Raw genomic sequence first — 17,488 nt, 5'->3', positions numbered from 1 at the left:
CACCCAGTGAGGTGAGCCTAGACCTACAGAGGATCTAGAGGAGACTATCTAGAATACAGATGAAACTAGACAGTCATTTAAGTTAATATTCTAAGCACCACCTCACCATATTTATAATACAAACTAAAAAAAATAACCATTTTTTCTACTCCTTTCTCACTGTTCACTTGGGACTGTTGCTTCCTTCACACTTAAGTAAAAGACCTTGGCCTTTCTGACTTGAGTCTTTAGAAATAAAGTGATTCTAACATTCAATCAACCTAATTGCCATAAGATTTGATAACTTTATAGAAAAAAATAGCAGATCTGAACTGATGGCCTTGTGGTGGGTACCATTTATATGACCTTACATAAAATATATCACCTGTCTGAGTCTCACCTTTAAAATAAGAAGGTTGGACTAGATTATCCTTCCTGTCTCCCATTGCATGACTTTGTGATGCTGAGGAATAGAGAAAAAGTAAAAGCATTATACTTGAAAAAAATATTAGGGAAAGAAAGAATTTGTGCTGTTACCCATAGTATAGCTTTATATTCAGTGTAGTGCACTCCATTGCTTGATAAGATGGGAACAGGTCACCTGAAAGGGTGCTCTCGGTGAGTCAATAAGCATTTATTAAGGGCTTACTATGTGCCACTCACTGTGCTAGGTTTTAGAGATACAGCAAAAGGAAAAAAATAGGAACCCTGCCCTGAAAGAGCTCACAGTCTGTTAGGGGAAAGAATATACAGACAACTATGTACGTATAAGATATATAAAATGTAGTTGGAAGGCAATCTCTGTGGTTGAAATCATCAAAGCATTCTCTAGTCTTTTTCCCTGCAAACATTGCCAGAAGAGGGATGAAAAGAGGAACTATCTCAGCTACTTTAAATAGAAAAGAATAGCAAGGGAGTTTATGGACACAGGAAGGCATTCAACATTTGGGATTCTTCATCTAAATAGTAAATGAAATTCATTATTCTTGAAGGTTTTGGTAGTTATTGAGAATCCTCTGATTTCAAAAGCCTAGAACTGCTATCCATCAGTAAATGTAAACTTGGAAGAGGAAGAAACTCTGAGAAGGAGGAAGACAAGAAGGATTATAAAAAAGTTAAGAGAAGGAGCTAAGGGATGAAAAGGAAGTCCCAGTAGAACACATTGTTATCTCAGGAGTTAGAACAATATACTATTGGGCAGCTCTGTTGGCAGACAGATGGGTGGTTAGCAGCAGTCTTTTGTGAAGAAGGAATGGAAAAGAGGTGATACCCACATAGTGCATATTAATTGGTCTGAGAATCCAGGAGCACTGATATAATCATTTCTTTCTGCTGCCACATTGAAACATAACAGATCTTTACATATAGTCACCTTTTTCATCACTACACTTGTGGCATTTCTATACCCTTACATTCCCTTTTTATTCCCCCAGTCATAAAATAAATATGATAAAGATTAAAAGGGGAGTTTAATGGAGGGACCCCAAGCATTCTGAAAAGAAGGTTGAGTTTGAGGAGGGAAGAGTAATGGCACTTCCAGCTGATTGTGGCAGGGGAACCTGGAGAGGAAAACACAGAAGTGTATTATTGCAGTTTTATCAATCACCTTCTTTCCATGCAATATGTCGATGAGATACAGGGGTGGGGAACCTTTGGCTTCAAGGCTATATGTGCCTTCTAGGGCTTTGGGTGTGGTCTTTTGACTGAGTCCAAGTTTTACAAAACAAATCCTTTTATTAAGGGGATTTGTTCTGTAAAGTTTGGATTCCATCAAAGTGCCACACTTGAGGGCCTAGAGGGCTACATGTGGCCTTGAGGCCACAGGTTCCCTACCCCAAACCATCCTGGCCTTGATCATTTCATACTCAAGAGAGCTTTTTTGCTGAAGTTTCCAAAACAGTTTCCATCATAGCTGAGTACTCAAAGCCAAAATATTAGATGTTGGAACTCAACATAAGAGCCATCTTTTTGGACTTCAGTTTCTTTGGAATGAATGAAATGAATAAGTGACAAGGCAATTATTAAGCATAAAATACATACTGTACTAAGCTCTGGAGATTAAAAAAGAAAAGATGTGTGCTCTCAGGGAACTCACATTCTCATAGGGGAGACAACATGAACAGGAAATCTCATCTACAAGTCAGAGGAAAAGGCCTAGTGGGCTTCAGGGTACAGAGGAAAGGTTGATAGTTCTTCAGTGTCGGTTTTATTCATACAACCATAAATGTTTCTGCTAATGATCCATTTGATGATTCCAAGGACTTCCATAGTGAGAACTTCTTTTCTGGGTTTTCAGGAGATTTGGAGGAATGGAGAGAGGAGGAAAGAGGAGAGGAAGGACTTCCAAAGGCATTTGTTACTCCACAAGGGTTGTTTCCACAGATGATGGCTGAAAGAAGGGGAGCGGGGAAGAGAGTGGGGGCTAGAAGCAGAGGCCAGAGGGCATTAGTGTTCCTAGAGCTCTTAGACTTAACAGCCTGGTAGGTGATTGATTAACTATGGCTATTGGTCAGTAGTTGGTGGTGGTAGCAGGAATGATGGGTTGTTCCCCTGGATTATTCTTTCCAGCTCTAAATTCTATGACTATGATTATGATAATATTCCAACTATGAATAGAATGTGAATTTCTTGACCCTGAATCTAAGACTGTTTCTACTACACAGGCAGCATAGTCAAATAATGGGTAGAGTGCGACCTAGAGTTAGAAACACCTGGAGTCAGATACTGCTTCTGATACTTACTAGCTGTATGAACATGGGCAAGTTTTTGTGCCTTGGTCTCCACAACTGTAATAATATCTATAGTACCTTTTTCACAAGGTTACTATGTGATTCAAATGAGGTACTATATAGAAATCTCTGTAGATTAATCAGTTATTACACGTCACCTCCCTTAACTTAAAGGGCCATATTTTCATTTCACTCTCCATCCAGATACCTTAGAACCAGGATCTCTACTCATAGTTCTTAAGATAAGAAAGTAAACAATAAATAACAAAAGATAAATTCTTCTATTTTAGCATTCCTGAAACCATTGTTAGCATTTAAGAGCTGGAGTTCTTTCTGTTTGCTACACCTGCTCCTTAATACTTGAAATCTGTACCTCAGAGCTTCTGAAAATGAAACCTGCAAAACAATGTCTACAGTCTTTTGGCTGGTACTTGAAAAATCAGGAGAACACATTCCAACTGTCTTTGTTTTCCAGGGTGGTACCAATTCCTCTCAGTCCCCATTTGTCCAGATGCCAGGTGAGTACAATAAACATTTCCATCAATTATTTATTTTTTGGTTAAAATCAGGCAATTTGACTTTCTTCAGGCTTACACATTTTACAACACTAAATAATAATGTTGCCCAATGCATCATCTCTTCAGATAGTTATTTTAAAGTATATACTCACACATTGCCAAATAAAATCATTATCTTTGTATGCTCTTTTGAAAGCATGTCACCCACTTCAGCAGGGCAGCTAGGTGGTGTAGTAGATAGAGCACCAGTGCAGGAGTCAGGAGGACCTGAGTTCAAATCTCACCTCAGACACTTGACACTCACTAGCTGTGTGACCTTGGGCAAGTCACTTAACCCCAATTGCCTCATCTTGAGTCATCTCCAGTTATCCTGATTGAATATCTGGTCAGTGGATTCAGATGGCTCTGGAGGAGAAGTGAGGCTGGTGACCTGCACAGCCCTCCCTCACTCAAAACAAAGTCAAGTGCAAGTCATGTCATCACTTCTCCGATGGCATGGTCTTCTTCAGCCACGAGGGACATACACACACCCACTTCAGGAGTAATCACAGACTCATCTAGAACATTATTTGTGTAATAGAAGGAAGCCTATAGACCCCTTCTCAGAATAATGCTTTTAAATGCTTAAAATAAAATATACAGATCTACAAAGGAGGCCAATTATATGGAAATACAGCTATCAATTTTTTAAAAAACAAATTCTCAAACCTCCCCCTCTCCTACCCAGAAATCTGTCCATGCACTTATTAGGTGTCCATGAACCACAGGGTCAGAATCCCTAGACTAGAGAAAGGTGATTAAGTAGTCCAGTTAGCAATTAGGTCTTTGAAAATAATGACAAAATTTTCCCCTCACAGGTATCTAAAGAACAGATCTAACACATTCTCTAAAGAATTTCATAAAGGAGCTGGCATCCTAATTAGCCTAAGAAGCAGTAACCAGAAAAGAGGGAAAAATAAAATCTGTCTGTAATAATAGGATTTCAAGGACCATTCCTGATACATAGCGAGAAGTGAATATAACTCAACCCTCTAAATTTTGTAGAATTCCTCTGAGATGAGACAGGCTTCTATTGTCCTGGAAAACACAAACTGGAACAGTTTTGTATTTTGTCTCTCTGGCACCAGCAACTAACTATTCTATCTAATTCAACAAACATTTTAAAGCATCTACTATGTAAAAGATACTATGTTGGGGGTAGGGGAGGAGGTAGAAAGATAATGGCAAAACCTGTTCACTCCAGAAAAGCTTATAGTCCCCAGGAGGTGGGGCTGGGACAGTGGGGAAGAGATAAACATGCAAACATACAAAAAAGCAAGTAAACAAAATTCATGCACAAAGTAAAACAAAGTAATTTCAAAAGGGAGAGAACACTTGTAATTTGGGGGGTTTACCAATTTGATGCCTTGCACATTATATGTACTACATAAATGCTTATTAAATGAATGAATAGTAGCTTTCAATACCTTCAGTGCCCAACGGCAAGATCAAAAAAGATATTGCAGTTGAGAACCCAAGTGTGTCTAGTGACAATTCTGCCTTCTGTGTTCCCAGATTTCATTTGCTGTCTCTTTGAACCTGGGAGTGGCTACTGCTGACCAGTTCCTACAATTTCTCATTTTGTCTAAAATCTTAATATGCTTTCCATCCTTTTAAGAATTAAAAATTGTCATATTCCTAAAGGCAGAATTACCTTCTTTTTTTTTTTTTAAGGATCTTTCTATCCAAGAGTTGGAAATTTGGATATGAGAGCATAGGAGCATTATTTACATATTCCATTCTTGGCCTTACCCACCTTCATAGCTCTAAATATTGTTGTGTAAAACACAGCTTTATTTATTGATTTCATTTTCACTTGTGTAAATTTTTCCCTGGAATAGCAGCCTTCATACAAAGGCTGTAACTTCAGTCTTCAAACTTATGGCAGGACTACAAGCTTTAAAACAGAATAGAGTGGATTCCTTTTTGTTCTGGAGAACTCTAATTTCATTCAGCTTCAGAGGCCCTGGGTTCCAATCTCAATTCTGTTACTTAGGACCTGTGTAGCTTGGACAAATTACTGCATCTCTTTGGGCCTCAAGGTGGTTTTTTTTTTAAAATCTGTGAAGTGAAAGAATCAGATTATGATCTCTCAAGTTCCCTGAGTCTCTAAGTCTTCAGTCTTGAGATTATATGTGATATGTATGGCACTATACTAAATGATTTCAAGAGATACAAAAGTATTAGACATGATCCCTCACTCCATAGAGCTTATATGTGAATGCTAGAGATCCAGCTAACATATATGAAATAATAATGAAGATAATATGAAATGCTGTAGGAATTTAGAGGAAATGGAAATTAATTGGTGCTCTTAATACAGGAACTCCCTCTCCAGCCCCACTTTGCCACCTCCTCCTCTATTTGGGGTAAGAAATGGAATAGGAGACTCCAGAGTTGTCCCTGTGTAGTAGGAACACAGCTTTTGAGAGGGCACATCATTCCAGAATTAATTGATTAGACTATCTCAGTCAGCAGCACATTTATTTTTGCAGTTACATGTATTTTCAGCTGATAGATCATCACCTTCTGCTGCCAAAAAAAAATAAAGGAAAAAAATGTAACATTACCTACCTTTGAAAATGTGGCTTTTCCCTAAAATGTAGCAGCTATGCAGTTCAAAAGCAATGTTTAACATTTTCCTTGCCATCCCAATCATCTTACCAACCTTTCCTTCATATGTGAATATGGTTATCTCGCAATTCCTCTTCTTTAGCATTTGGAGACCTTACAGTTGTCTCCAACCTGCGTCTCCAGATTGATTTCCTATTAGTCCCCCTCACACATGCTGTATTCCTGCCAGCCCTCTTACAGCTCCTTGTACCTGATATTTTCCCCTCTTTTCTGGCTTTTTTTTTTTTTTTTTTGGCACAGGTCATTTGTTCTCCATGCCTAGAACGTTCTCCCTCTTACAATCACTAACTCCATTCAAGTTACAGCTCAAGTCACAACTATCTCCCGCACTATGCTTTTCATTATCCCAACAACTGTTAGTGCTTCCCACCCCACCTTTCCAAAACAACTTTGTAAATATATCATATTTACTCATCTGTACACATCTTTCCTCTTATGGAATGTAAGCCCCTTGAGGACAGGAACTGTTTTCATATTTGTCTTTGTATTCCCAGAGCTTAGTACAGTGACTAGCACATAGCATGTGCTTGATAAATGCTTGTTGAATTGAACTGAATTTCTTGTCCCTCTTTCATCCCAGCCCTCTCTTTAAAAAAGTCCAAGGTTTCACATTCTGTTGTTTCAGACCTGGGTGAAGGACAACCTATTAGCCACTAGAGGGAGGCAGATAATATAAGCATGGTAAAGACCAGAAAGTGCCCATCTGAGCTCCTTGTCTTTGCCTCCTAGTAACCTGACTGCCATCACCAACAACAATGAACATCATTGAATGTCTACTCCGTGCAAAGCATTGTGTTAAGTGCTTCTGGACACCACCACCCCAAGTGGCCACAGTGCCTTACACAAAATAGATTTATTGATTGATTGTTTGTTGAATGGCTAAATACAAAACCATATAATCTGGGATCCAACCCTTCTCTTTGTCCAAAGACAAAGGTGGTTTGAATAATGACCTCTATAGAAGGAATGTGGCGATAGAAGGTACAGAGAAGGTAGTAGATAGTTTCATAAGGATCATTTGAAATGTCTTTTTACTTTGTTTTGTTTCATTCAAAATCCATTTATTTCAACCAGTATTTATTAAGTACACACTTTGAACAGAAGGAGTACAACATTGATTAATCCAATGAAATAACAAATACCAAAATTCTTAATAATGTAGAGTGCCACTCTAGGTGCCCAGATGCATAAAAATTTAGAAAGAAAAAAATGTTTCTTGCCATTAGCCCTACCCTCAGAGCTAGTCAAATGAGAGAGGTAAGACAGAGAGCCACTGACTCATCATAGAAATCAGAGTATAATAACATCAAAACCAAGGTACAAAAAAGATACTATGAGAAATCAAGGGACACTACTTCTGATTGAGGAGATGAGGAAAGGTTTATTGGAATAGTTTGCACCTAAGCTAAACCTGAAAGCTAGATTGGAGCTAGACCTTGACTTCAACTGATGGAGGAGACTTGGTGGGGACCGAGAAGGGGAGCGTATTCCAGGCGTCTTGAATGGCATGAGCTACATCACAGACTCAGAAAGGCATAGCAATTATTCCAATTTGACTGGAACACAAAACGTATGAGGGAAAATAGTAATAGATAAAGCCAGATAGGTTGGAGTCAAATTGTGGAGGACTGTAAGCCCCAGGACAGACCGTTGTATTTACCACTAACCTTCCTAAGCACTCTGATGGATTCATACTTAAGAATAAATGGTAGTTCTTTCCACCAGAGCATTTAAGAGTGCTCAGGACACTCAGGACATCTTGTCCATAGATGTTCAGTGTTAGTATCAGGGATGTCATTCATAAGGTACAATAGAGCACAAAAGTGATTCATCAGCTCTCATCATTTAGATTTAATATTCTTTCCTCTCCCTCCCCCCGTTTTATCTTGTTTTAAAACTGCATACAGGTTCACCTGCAACTTCAGGTTACTATGGTGTTAGAAGATCGTTTCTATCTGACTCGGATTTCCACAACACTAAACAATTTTCGAATGATGGTTACCAATCAACCCTGACTAAACCTTTTTCCTGTGAGTCCTCCACAATGCAAAATTACCCCCCGATCCTGGATTCCTACTTTTCCGAGCCCTATGGAGACTACCGCCCAGCAGCTCTAACCCCCAACACGAGCTCTCTCTTCGGTGCTTCGCCCTTGCCCCCGCCGCTTCTACAATCACATTTTCCTAGTGACTCCACCCACTTCGTCTTTGTGAGTATTCTGAGATGCTGGGAGAGTAAATTGACAGCGGGTGAATTCCTTGCAGATCACCAACCTGTCTTACAATCAAGTTGGGGAATTCACTGAGGCTGCTCCAACGCTAACCAGTGAGACAGTCTCTCACAAAGAGACTTTTCACCCAGGATTGATTTGTTTTCTTCCAGGCCGACTGAATTACACGCCACCCCCTATACTCCCCAACCCACCCCACCCCACTATTCCCCAAGCTCAGCAAACACTGTGTGTGCTGCGGGACGCTGCTTATACATTTTAATGCAGCCTCAGAAGCAAGTGATCATAGTAGGGCACTGCCTAACACTGACTACCACAAGGATACTCACTGAGGGAAAGCCCTTCTTAGAAATTGGTTTCAAACTCCTAAGAAAAAAGATTCATCCAGTAGACAAATGCTCATTCATTATTCTTGTCACTATATTAATAAATAATGGATTTCAGAGATTTAACAAATTTGAATTCATGGCGAAAGGCAGTGTGGAGTAGTAAATAGAGCCAGTCTTAGAGCCTGGGAAGACCAGGGCTTAAACCCTAACTGCTGCTTTGAGTGATCAGTACTCTAGGCAACTACCTATCTAGGAGTAAGTGGTAGATGGAGTCACCTGGGAATTCTCTAAAGCAATGAAACCACAGGTCCAGTTCGGATCACTATGCCTGAATTCATTGTAAAGAAGCACTCCCACCTTATGTTACAGATGTGAACATTGAAAGACAATTCAAGTGGTGTCCCCAAAATATTAAAGGAAATAGCATGGGGATTCTGGCCTGCAAAGATTATAAACCTCCTATCTGTAAAAACTTTGAAGTAAGCCATGTCTTTCATCTCAACATCTCTCTTCCCCTCAGGATCCTTAATTTCCCTGCCCAGTTCCTGTCCTTCACATCATCGCTGTAGTCTTCTCTTTTTAACTATCATAATCCCTGCTAAGGCTGTAAACTCTGATAAAGACTTAGAGGTGTTATCCTCTCAACAGTATTTGCATTTTAACCAAGCATTCTTGAAGACCGAAAAACCTTCAGGGATGAAGAAATCTTTAATAGAATAGTTTTAGACAGAGGAAAGAGGAAAGAGATAAAGGGGGAAAAGTCCTTTCTGGATCATACAAGAGTAAGTAGCTACTTTATTTATATGAAAGGCTAGCTCCAGCCTTCAGTCATGTTCAGTGTGTGGCACTGGTCTCAAGGATTTTAGACATCTAACAACATACCAAAGATGTCAGGGAAAACAAAATAAAAAGTTTCATTTTGTTCCTTTATTCCTTTTCCCTGGGAGGGAGAGAGGAGAGCAATGCATAGATAGTAAGTGCAAATCTAAATTAGGAAATGAAATAAACCTTTATAGAAACAAGACAAACTAACAAGTGGGTTAAAAACTAGGGCTCCATCTAGCAAAGAAAAAATAATAAAGTTTCCTTTCTAGACTGTTTGCTTGCATGGGATATTTGGTGGGGAATTCCTAGATATGAAAATGTAACTTCATTTCCTGCCAATATTCAGCAACTTTTCTCATTTTTTTTTCTTAGAGGGACTCATGGGAGCAGACAGTGCCGGATAGCCTTAACCAGCCTGATGTGGCATCTTCAGATCCACTGCAGACTCTACCAGCTGGCACCAATTGCCTTTCACCACAGGAATCTGGAAGCCCCTCTCAACACAGAAGCTCTGGTTGGGGAGCTGGTCTCCCAGGAGCTCAGTCTTACTCACTGCATGCCCTGGAGGACCTGCATTATACATCATCTTACCCCACTTCTTCTTCCTACTCTTTCACACCTTTTATGACTGTGACCAATGACTTAACTCCCAAGGTGATTCAACTTTCTTCAGAGGAGTCTCTGGATACAACCTCTCTTCATGAGAATCCATCCTGGACAAAGGACGATGGGACTGGTGTATGGGGGTCCTATGAATGTCGAAGAGCTTACTGAGAAAGAAAATCTCATTTGTAATAATGTTTTCAAATGCTGATGTTTTCACTCAGTAAATATGTCTGTCAGTTCATTCAAAGACTAATTTTCAAGAGATGTAGTAATTGTTTTGTTTTGTTTTTCAAAGAGTACCAAAAAGTCATCTGACAGAGGAATGCTGATATATACACAATGCAGTGATATATATCTCTAAGATGTCATGCCCTGGGACACTGGCAGTCCATCCATGGGATGTATATCATAGGACTTCTAGAGCAGTCAACTGCCTTTTGGTACCTCTATAATTCTATTACCAAGAAAGATCTATTTCACATTGAATTCTACTGTAGAATTAGTCATTGCATTGCAGTAAAATTTTACTACATATATATATTCAGAAATTTCACGCTGAGGGCAGAACTATTTCTTGACACCAATACTTTCATTAATGGACATCAAACCAATACATGTCATACAACATGCTGATTTTCATGTGCAATCTATTATATTGTTTGTGAGGTCCATGTCATTTAATATAAAATAGTGTTCTTTGAAGTTGGCTTCAGAAAGACCTATGTTCAAATATGCCTTAGACACTCATTTGGTGATCATAGACAAGTTTCTTAACCTCCGTGGGCTTCAAGCAACTCTCTAAAATTTACATACTAAATTATAGGCCAGTTGATCTGTCCAAGTGAAGGGAGATACCACATCTAAGATACCTTTGAAATTGATGTTGTTCTGAAGAAGGAGAAGAAGAAGAAAAGAAGAAGAAGAAGAAGAAGAAGAAGAAGAAGAAGAGGAAGAAGAAGGAGGAGGAGGAGAAGGAGAAGAAAGTGATGATGATGATGGTGGTGGTGATGATGGCAGTAGTGATGGTGATATAGGATCTAACATAGGATAATGGGATAATTTCATATAATATGACTTTAAAGGTGTGGTTTTAAAAGGACTCCTTGGCTCAAGATGAATTTTTTAATATTATTACAAATAGAACCAGATGGGGAGATTCTGGCTTGGCAACTATATTCAGTATACTCAGAAATAGAACTCAGCTCTGAAACACATCTAGACCAGAAACCAGATCAGAAGGAGAGAAGATAAACATCAAAAATAAGTTTCTTTCATTAACATATACATTAATTAACCTGAGGCATTGAACCCCTGATGGAATAAGTATAGAGACTAAAAGTAACAGTGAAATCATAAAATGGGAATCATGTAATCAGAAAAGAATATTGATCAGCAGCAGAAAATACAGATAGCAGAGGTTGTCAACAGGACACAACAGAATGTTTACATAGGAAAGGGAATTAGGACAATGTTGTGATCCAAGAGACTTACATGTAATTATTAGAAGGAATTCTTTGTAGTACTATGACCAGAAGAATATAACTTTCTTTAAAGATTAATAAATTAACATTTTGGTTCACTAATTAGTCTCACTTTGCTTGATGTCTATTAGTTTTTGTAGCTTAATGATCTATGACCACATCATTCCTACTAAGCTTTCATGGCCATTCAAATGAGTAAAGACCTTGCATACTTTGCCTGACACACAAAATGGTGGGTTCCTTTGCTTCAGCCTCTCTCACTCTGGATGACCATTTGTGGGTATGTTATAATGAGGATTCCTGGGATGTATGGATTGGACTAGATGAACCACAAGGTTTCTCCCAGTTCTGTTCCTCTTCTTCCTGCTCCTAATTCAATTTTTGCTCTCCCTTTCCATTTCCCTTTCTTCATCTCATTCTCACCTCTCTATCTTTCCACCTTAATCTCCTCAGTTTAGAATCCACTTTCATCTTCACCTGTATCAACAAAAACTACTTGAAAGCGGGGTTCTTATTTTTTGTATGTTTTTGTTGTTGAATTGTTTTCCCTTTGTATCTGCAGTACCTGACACAGTTCCATAATAAATGTTTATTGACTGATTAAATTCATTCACACAGTGATGGATGACTGTGAACCTTTCCAGGAGCACTTGTTAGCACAAATGTAGTGCTAATTGGTAGAATGTCCAGTAAAAGGGACACATTGTAAGGCTAGGAGCCTTCCCTAAAATCTCAACATCCCCTTTACTTACCCTCCCTTAACCCCCAAATGGCCATCCCTTGGGGAAAAATAAAAAGAAGAATGTGTGATCTTTAGTTCTTGGAGGGCTCAACCTCTTCTGGAGGGAGGAGTTGATAACATTCCCCCCCACCCATCCCCAACACCTGTTCCCTATCTGATACCAAAGATGTTAAATTTTTGTTCCCCCACTTAAAGTGAATGGAGAGAGCCACAAATCCCAGCTATTTAGGAATGGAGGCTTCCTTCCTCTAAGCCAAATAGGATTAGGACCCAACTTTCCTTCCTCTGAACACCTAGGGAAGGGTAAAACTGTCTGGCAGTGGCTCCTTGCACATCTAGCCCTTGAGGGTAACTTACTCCTCATGGAAAAGAGAAAGGAATTGGTCCCTCTATGCATTCCACCTTCTGGACTGGGGGTACTATAGGGAAGAAGCAAATTCTTGCTCCATTCAATCTCTCTCTTCCCTTCAGCTAACCCTAGAAATTGGTTTGGCTGTATAAAAGTAGTTGCAGTCATTTACTTGAGCTATTTACCCTGTAATCATGCAGCAGTATCATGATTTTGCATATCATTAATTATTCACATTGTTATAAGCTGGACCCGAGGTAAGTGTACAGACTGGAACAGAGACATGGTGCTCACCAGTCACTAAAGATCTATCCAAGTATATCAATCAATTAACAAGTATTTATTTTAACACCTACCACGTGCCAGGTGCTGTGCTAGGTATTGGAAATACAAAAGTAAAAGTGAGAGTCCCTATTCTCAAAGAAAGTATGGTAGAACAGGTGAAACCACCCCTTCCCTTCATGAACAGAAAAGAGATGCAAAGTAATGCTAAGGAGAATGGGGGGCAGAACCATGAATCAAGCTAGAGAGTCGGAACTGAGCCTCTGTGGAAAAGAGGAGTTCTAAGAGGTGATAAGAAGGTGGGAGGACATTATAGGTACTGGGGACGGCCAATAAAAAGGCCCAGAGATGAACGATGGATTCTGGTGTGTAAGGAACTGTTTAGCTTGACCATAGTATACGTGAAGGAGAGTGATTTGTAACAAAGCTGAAAGGGTAGATAGGGGCCAACTTGTGGAGATTTTAAATACCAAACAGAGTTTGTATTTGCTCCTTGAAGTAATAAGTTGGCCCTGGAGTTTATTCAGGATGCCTTCCCTAACCCGTCTTGATTTTAGTGCTTTCCCTCTTTTAATTATTTGGTATTTATCCTGTACATAGCTTACTTTGTACATATTTGTTGTTATGAAGCCTCCCCCTTTAGATTGTAAACTCCTTGAGGGTAGGGATTATCTGCTGCTTCTTTTTGTATCCCCTGCACAGTACCTGGCACGAGATAAGCACTTAGTAAATGTTTATTGGATATAAAATAACTGAGTGTCATGGAATAGTGGATGGAGAACTGCTCTAAGAGTTTGAAAGGCCTGGCTTTGTGACCCTGATCAAGCCTCTCAGCCTCGGAGAGCTCTAAATATCTCTCTAAGATATAAATTGAAGAGCAGGTACCATACAGAATTGGTAGGGATAGTTTCCTGATACAGAAATTCCCTAAATCAATGAAATTACAAGTGCAGACCCTATCCCTATAAAAGAACTGACATCTAAAAGCACCACTTATTTCTACCCTGGTCCTTTGCATGAACTATATCTTTTTTTCTGTATCCAAAATTAACTTGGAAAATGGAAGCCTATGCAGCAATTCTCAATTATCTGTTCTAAAAGAGGAGGAATAGTCATGCACAGATGTTTAGAAGAGTGAATATTCCTGTGAATATGTATATATTTATGTATACATGTATTTATTTATTCAAATATGTGTATGTATATAAGAGAGAGAGAGAGAGAGAGAGAGAGAGAGAGATCTTTGGAATGTTTCTGAATTACATATATTTGGATCATGGCTATGTGCAATGGTCTTGAAATTTATAAAATTTCTCCCCTCTTCCCAATTACCCCAAATGAAACCATGCTCCAAAAATCTTACTAAGAAAGTGATTTAAAAGAAGAAGGAGGGGGAAATGGAGGAGGCTATCCACCTTCTCTGTCCTGCTTTTCATTCAATTTCTACTATCAGCATGCCTGGCACATAATAGATGTTATAAAAATGCTTATTTCCCTTTCCCTTCTCTCCCCTCTTCTAAGGAGGATCATAGTCTGGCTATATGTGATATCTATATGTGATAAAAAAAAAAATGCAGGGTAGCAACAAAGGTCAAATCCCACCAGTTCTTTGAAAAGCCTTTGTGAGGTTTGTTTCCAATACCATCACACCTCTACCATTCTGCTTGGTTCCCAACCTCCCCAGTGTCAGTCCTTTAAGGTACTTATAGCCTAAACTGCAGTTACACAAACTACACAACTAACTTTGGAAAAAATCCACCTTTAGCTCCTGTCTCCCCAACCCTCCTGCATTCACTTAGTAGCTGGAGTAGGTGCCACTGAGAGGATGAGCCTTGTATTTGATGATAGTGAATGCTGAGTGGGATAGAATAATGACACAAGATAGGCATGGATGGATTTTGACCTAGATCCAGGATAACATTAAATTATATTTCCTCTCAAACTAGACCATTTCCCAAACATCCCTGTTACTATCAAGGGCACTGCTATCCTTCCTTACACCCAAGTTTTCACTATCTCATGTCATCTTAGATTTCTTGGCCTTCCTCACCCCCATATATCCAATCCATAGCCAAATCTCATTCATTTTCTCCTCACCTTTTTCATATCTCCTCCCTTTTCTGCATTCACACAGCCACCACTCCAGATTAGGCAGTCTTCTCCTCTTAGTTGAACTATGACAATAGCCTTCAATTGGTCAAGTCTCTTCCTTCAAGAATCTATCATCCACAGTTGCCAAAAATAATTTTTCAAAAATACAGGTCTGACCATGTCACTCTTCTACTCAATAAACTCCAGTGTCTCCTTATTGACTCTTAGAGCAAATATTTCATCTTTATATCACCCTTTTAAAATTTTCTATTTTTGTATATTTTAAAATGGAAATTATTAGCACCATAATACATATATTTACATATATATCATAAATAAGTCCATATAGACATATTGGAATGCATGCTCAAAAGTGTTTTAATGTGCTATCAAAAAAAAGTTTGGATATCATTGTTCTATTTGATGCTAGAGATGAATCTGTCCCCCTGATGCAAAGTTTTAGCCTGAGAAAAATGGATCTCTTCCTTTCCTCACTCTTTCTCTCTTTCCCAACTTTCCCCCCTCCACCTTGCACACACCTCTCTCTGTCTCTGTCTCTCTCTGTGTCTCTCTGTCTCTCTCTCTCTCTCTCTCTCTCTCTCTCTCTCTCTCTCTCTCTCTCTCTCTCTCCCTCCTTCCCTCCCTCCCTCTCCCTATCCTTTGCCTCATACCTCTCAGAACAGAAGGGGTTCTAATTAATTGTTTCTGAATAAAGGGCCTTGCCCTTCTCTTCCATTCCAGCTCCTGATAAGATTAGGGTTTACAGTGTTGGATTAAGAGTAAACAGAGATAGTGATGTTAAAGTACTAAAATAAGCAAATTAAATCATGATGCCAAGTTGAAACCAAGATTTGCCCATGCAAAAGATACAGTGTGGATAATCCTCCCTTAGATCATAGGAGTAACTTTACAATACATAGTTGTACATGTTTGTATTTCTGCACAATGCTCCACAATCCCAAAAGAATGAGAGAAGAAAACCACACCTTTACTTCTGTGTTTAATAAATAACCTTTAAAAGATTATTTTGATTTGCTATTATCTGAATAATACCATATGAATATGCTATTGTAGTAAAGAGGAAAGACTAAGAAATTTTAATAAGAAAAATACATGCCTAAAATTTTTATGATCATTTTATATAATGTATAACTATGTGTATAATCCACGAAAAAGCCCAGCTATCCATTAAAAAAGCTAAACCCCAAAATGATATATGAACTGTGACTATAAAGTGATGAGAATATTCTCAAAAGATACACTAAAATCACCCTCATCGTAGCAACAATTTGCGTAGACTATGCTTGAAATTCATACTTTACTCATTGTCTATGTTTATGACCTTATTAACATCAACAAGAGTTGACCAGCTTACTACTGAATCACAAAGAAATGTAAAATGTGCCCCTTTTACTAAACTGCCACCACAAAAGCTAAAAATGAGCAATACTTTCTTTAAGACCAGTTTAAAAGTTTTCTTAAGATTTAACATTAGCCAAACTTTAAAGCTAATGTGAGGATAAAACAGCTAATGTTGATATTAGCTAGAATTGGGGATTTGTTGACAACATCATAACTTATATATAGTTACTGCATTTCTACTTGAAAGGTTCAGAAAATCCGAATTAATAAAAGTATGTAATAATACAGAAAATTGCTTCAGATGATCAATTATTTGCTATCCTATAACTTAATATTAAAAGTTTTATAAGAAACAGTTTTCCAGTTTCAGCATTATCTCTGAATGGTTGTAAAGGGTATACATGGTGTACACTTAAGACTTAGAACATAAGGGCTCTGGTAAATTTATTTATAATAACTATCTCATATTTGATAAATTTTAAAGATGTATATTAATGATATATTACTTAAAATAAATTATAAAGGTTTATTAATCATAATAATGGTGATATTTACACATAAGATCAGCAGCTCGGTGGTGTAGGGGACAGAGTGCCTGTCCCAGAGTCAAGAAGACTCATCTTCTAAGTTCAACTCCACCCTCAGACACTTGCTAGCTGTGTGACCTTGGGCAAGTCACTTAATCTTATTTGCCTCAGTTTCCTCATCTGTAAAACAAGCTGGAGAAGGAAATGGCAAACCACTCTAGCATCTTTGCCAAGAAATGACCCCAAGTGGGGTAACAAAGAGTCGGACATAACTGAAATAACTGAACGACAACAAAAATACCCAAGGCCATGATGTGGAGGGTGAAGACCTAGATCTGTGATTTAATTTGCAAAATTCCCATCAGGAATCCCCAACAATGCCACTTGTCATGCGCCCTGATATTCACAACACTAGGGTACTTGTTGCCTGTAGCATTGAGAGGTGAAGAACTTGCTCAGGATCACCCAGCAAGACAAGACCTTAACACAGCTCCTCCTAACTCTTACCCCAAACCCCAACAAATAGAAAAGAAGACTAAGGAATGGGGCAAATCTTAATCAATCAATCAATAAACATCTATTAAATGACTACTATATACCAGACACTGTATTAAGCTAAATATCATTAGGAAATGACATTTTAATACTCAGAATAATAATAAATAAAACATAACTCTCCAAAATGAATACCTTAAGTAGCATAACCCACCTGAGTTAGACATAAACTGATTTAGTTAAGAGAAATTGGGCACCTGCATGCAGGGC

At 38.5% G+C, this 17,488-nt stretch overlaps 1 protein-coding gene across 1 annotated transcript in view; it reads left to right on the top strand.

Annotated features, from left to right (window-relative positions):
- Positions 1-10,057, top strand: part of POU2AF2 (POU class 2 homeobox associating factor 2) — a 66,622-nt gene extending 56,565 nt beyond the window's left edge. Inside the window, exons 6-8 of the mRNA XM_072615672.1 lie at positions 3,184-3,226; positions 7,807-8,108; positions 9,656-10,057. Of these exons, the coding sequence (XP_072471773.1) occupies positions 3,184-3,226; positions 7,807-8,108; positions 9,656-10,057 (747 nt within the window). The remainder of the gene's footprint in view (positions 1-3,183; positions 3,227-7,806; positions 8,109-9,655) is intronic.
- The last annotated feature ends 7,431 nt before the right edge of the window (positions 10,058-17,488 follow it).

The sequence above is a fragment of the Notamacropus eugenii genome, chromosome 5 (assembly GCF_028372415.1).
Source record: "Notamacropus eugenii isolate mMacEug1 chromosome 5, mMacEug1.pri_v2, whole genome shotgun sequence".
Taxonomy (NCBI): Eukaryota; Metazoa; Chordata; class Mammalia; order Diprotodontia; family Macropodidae; genus Notamacropus; species Notamacropus eugenii.
Note: the sequence above shows the minus strand (reverse complement) of the source record. Positions and strands in the feature narration are given on the sequence as shown.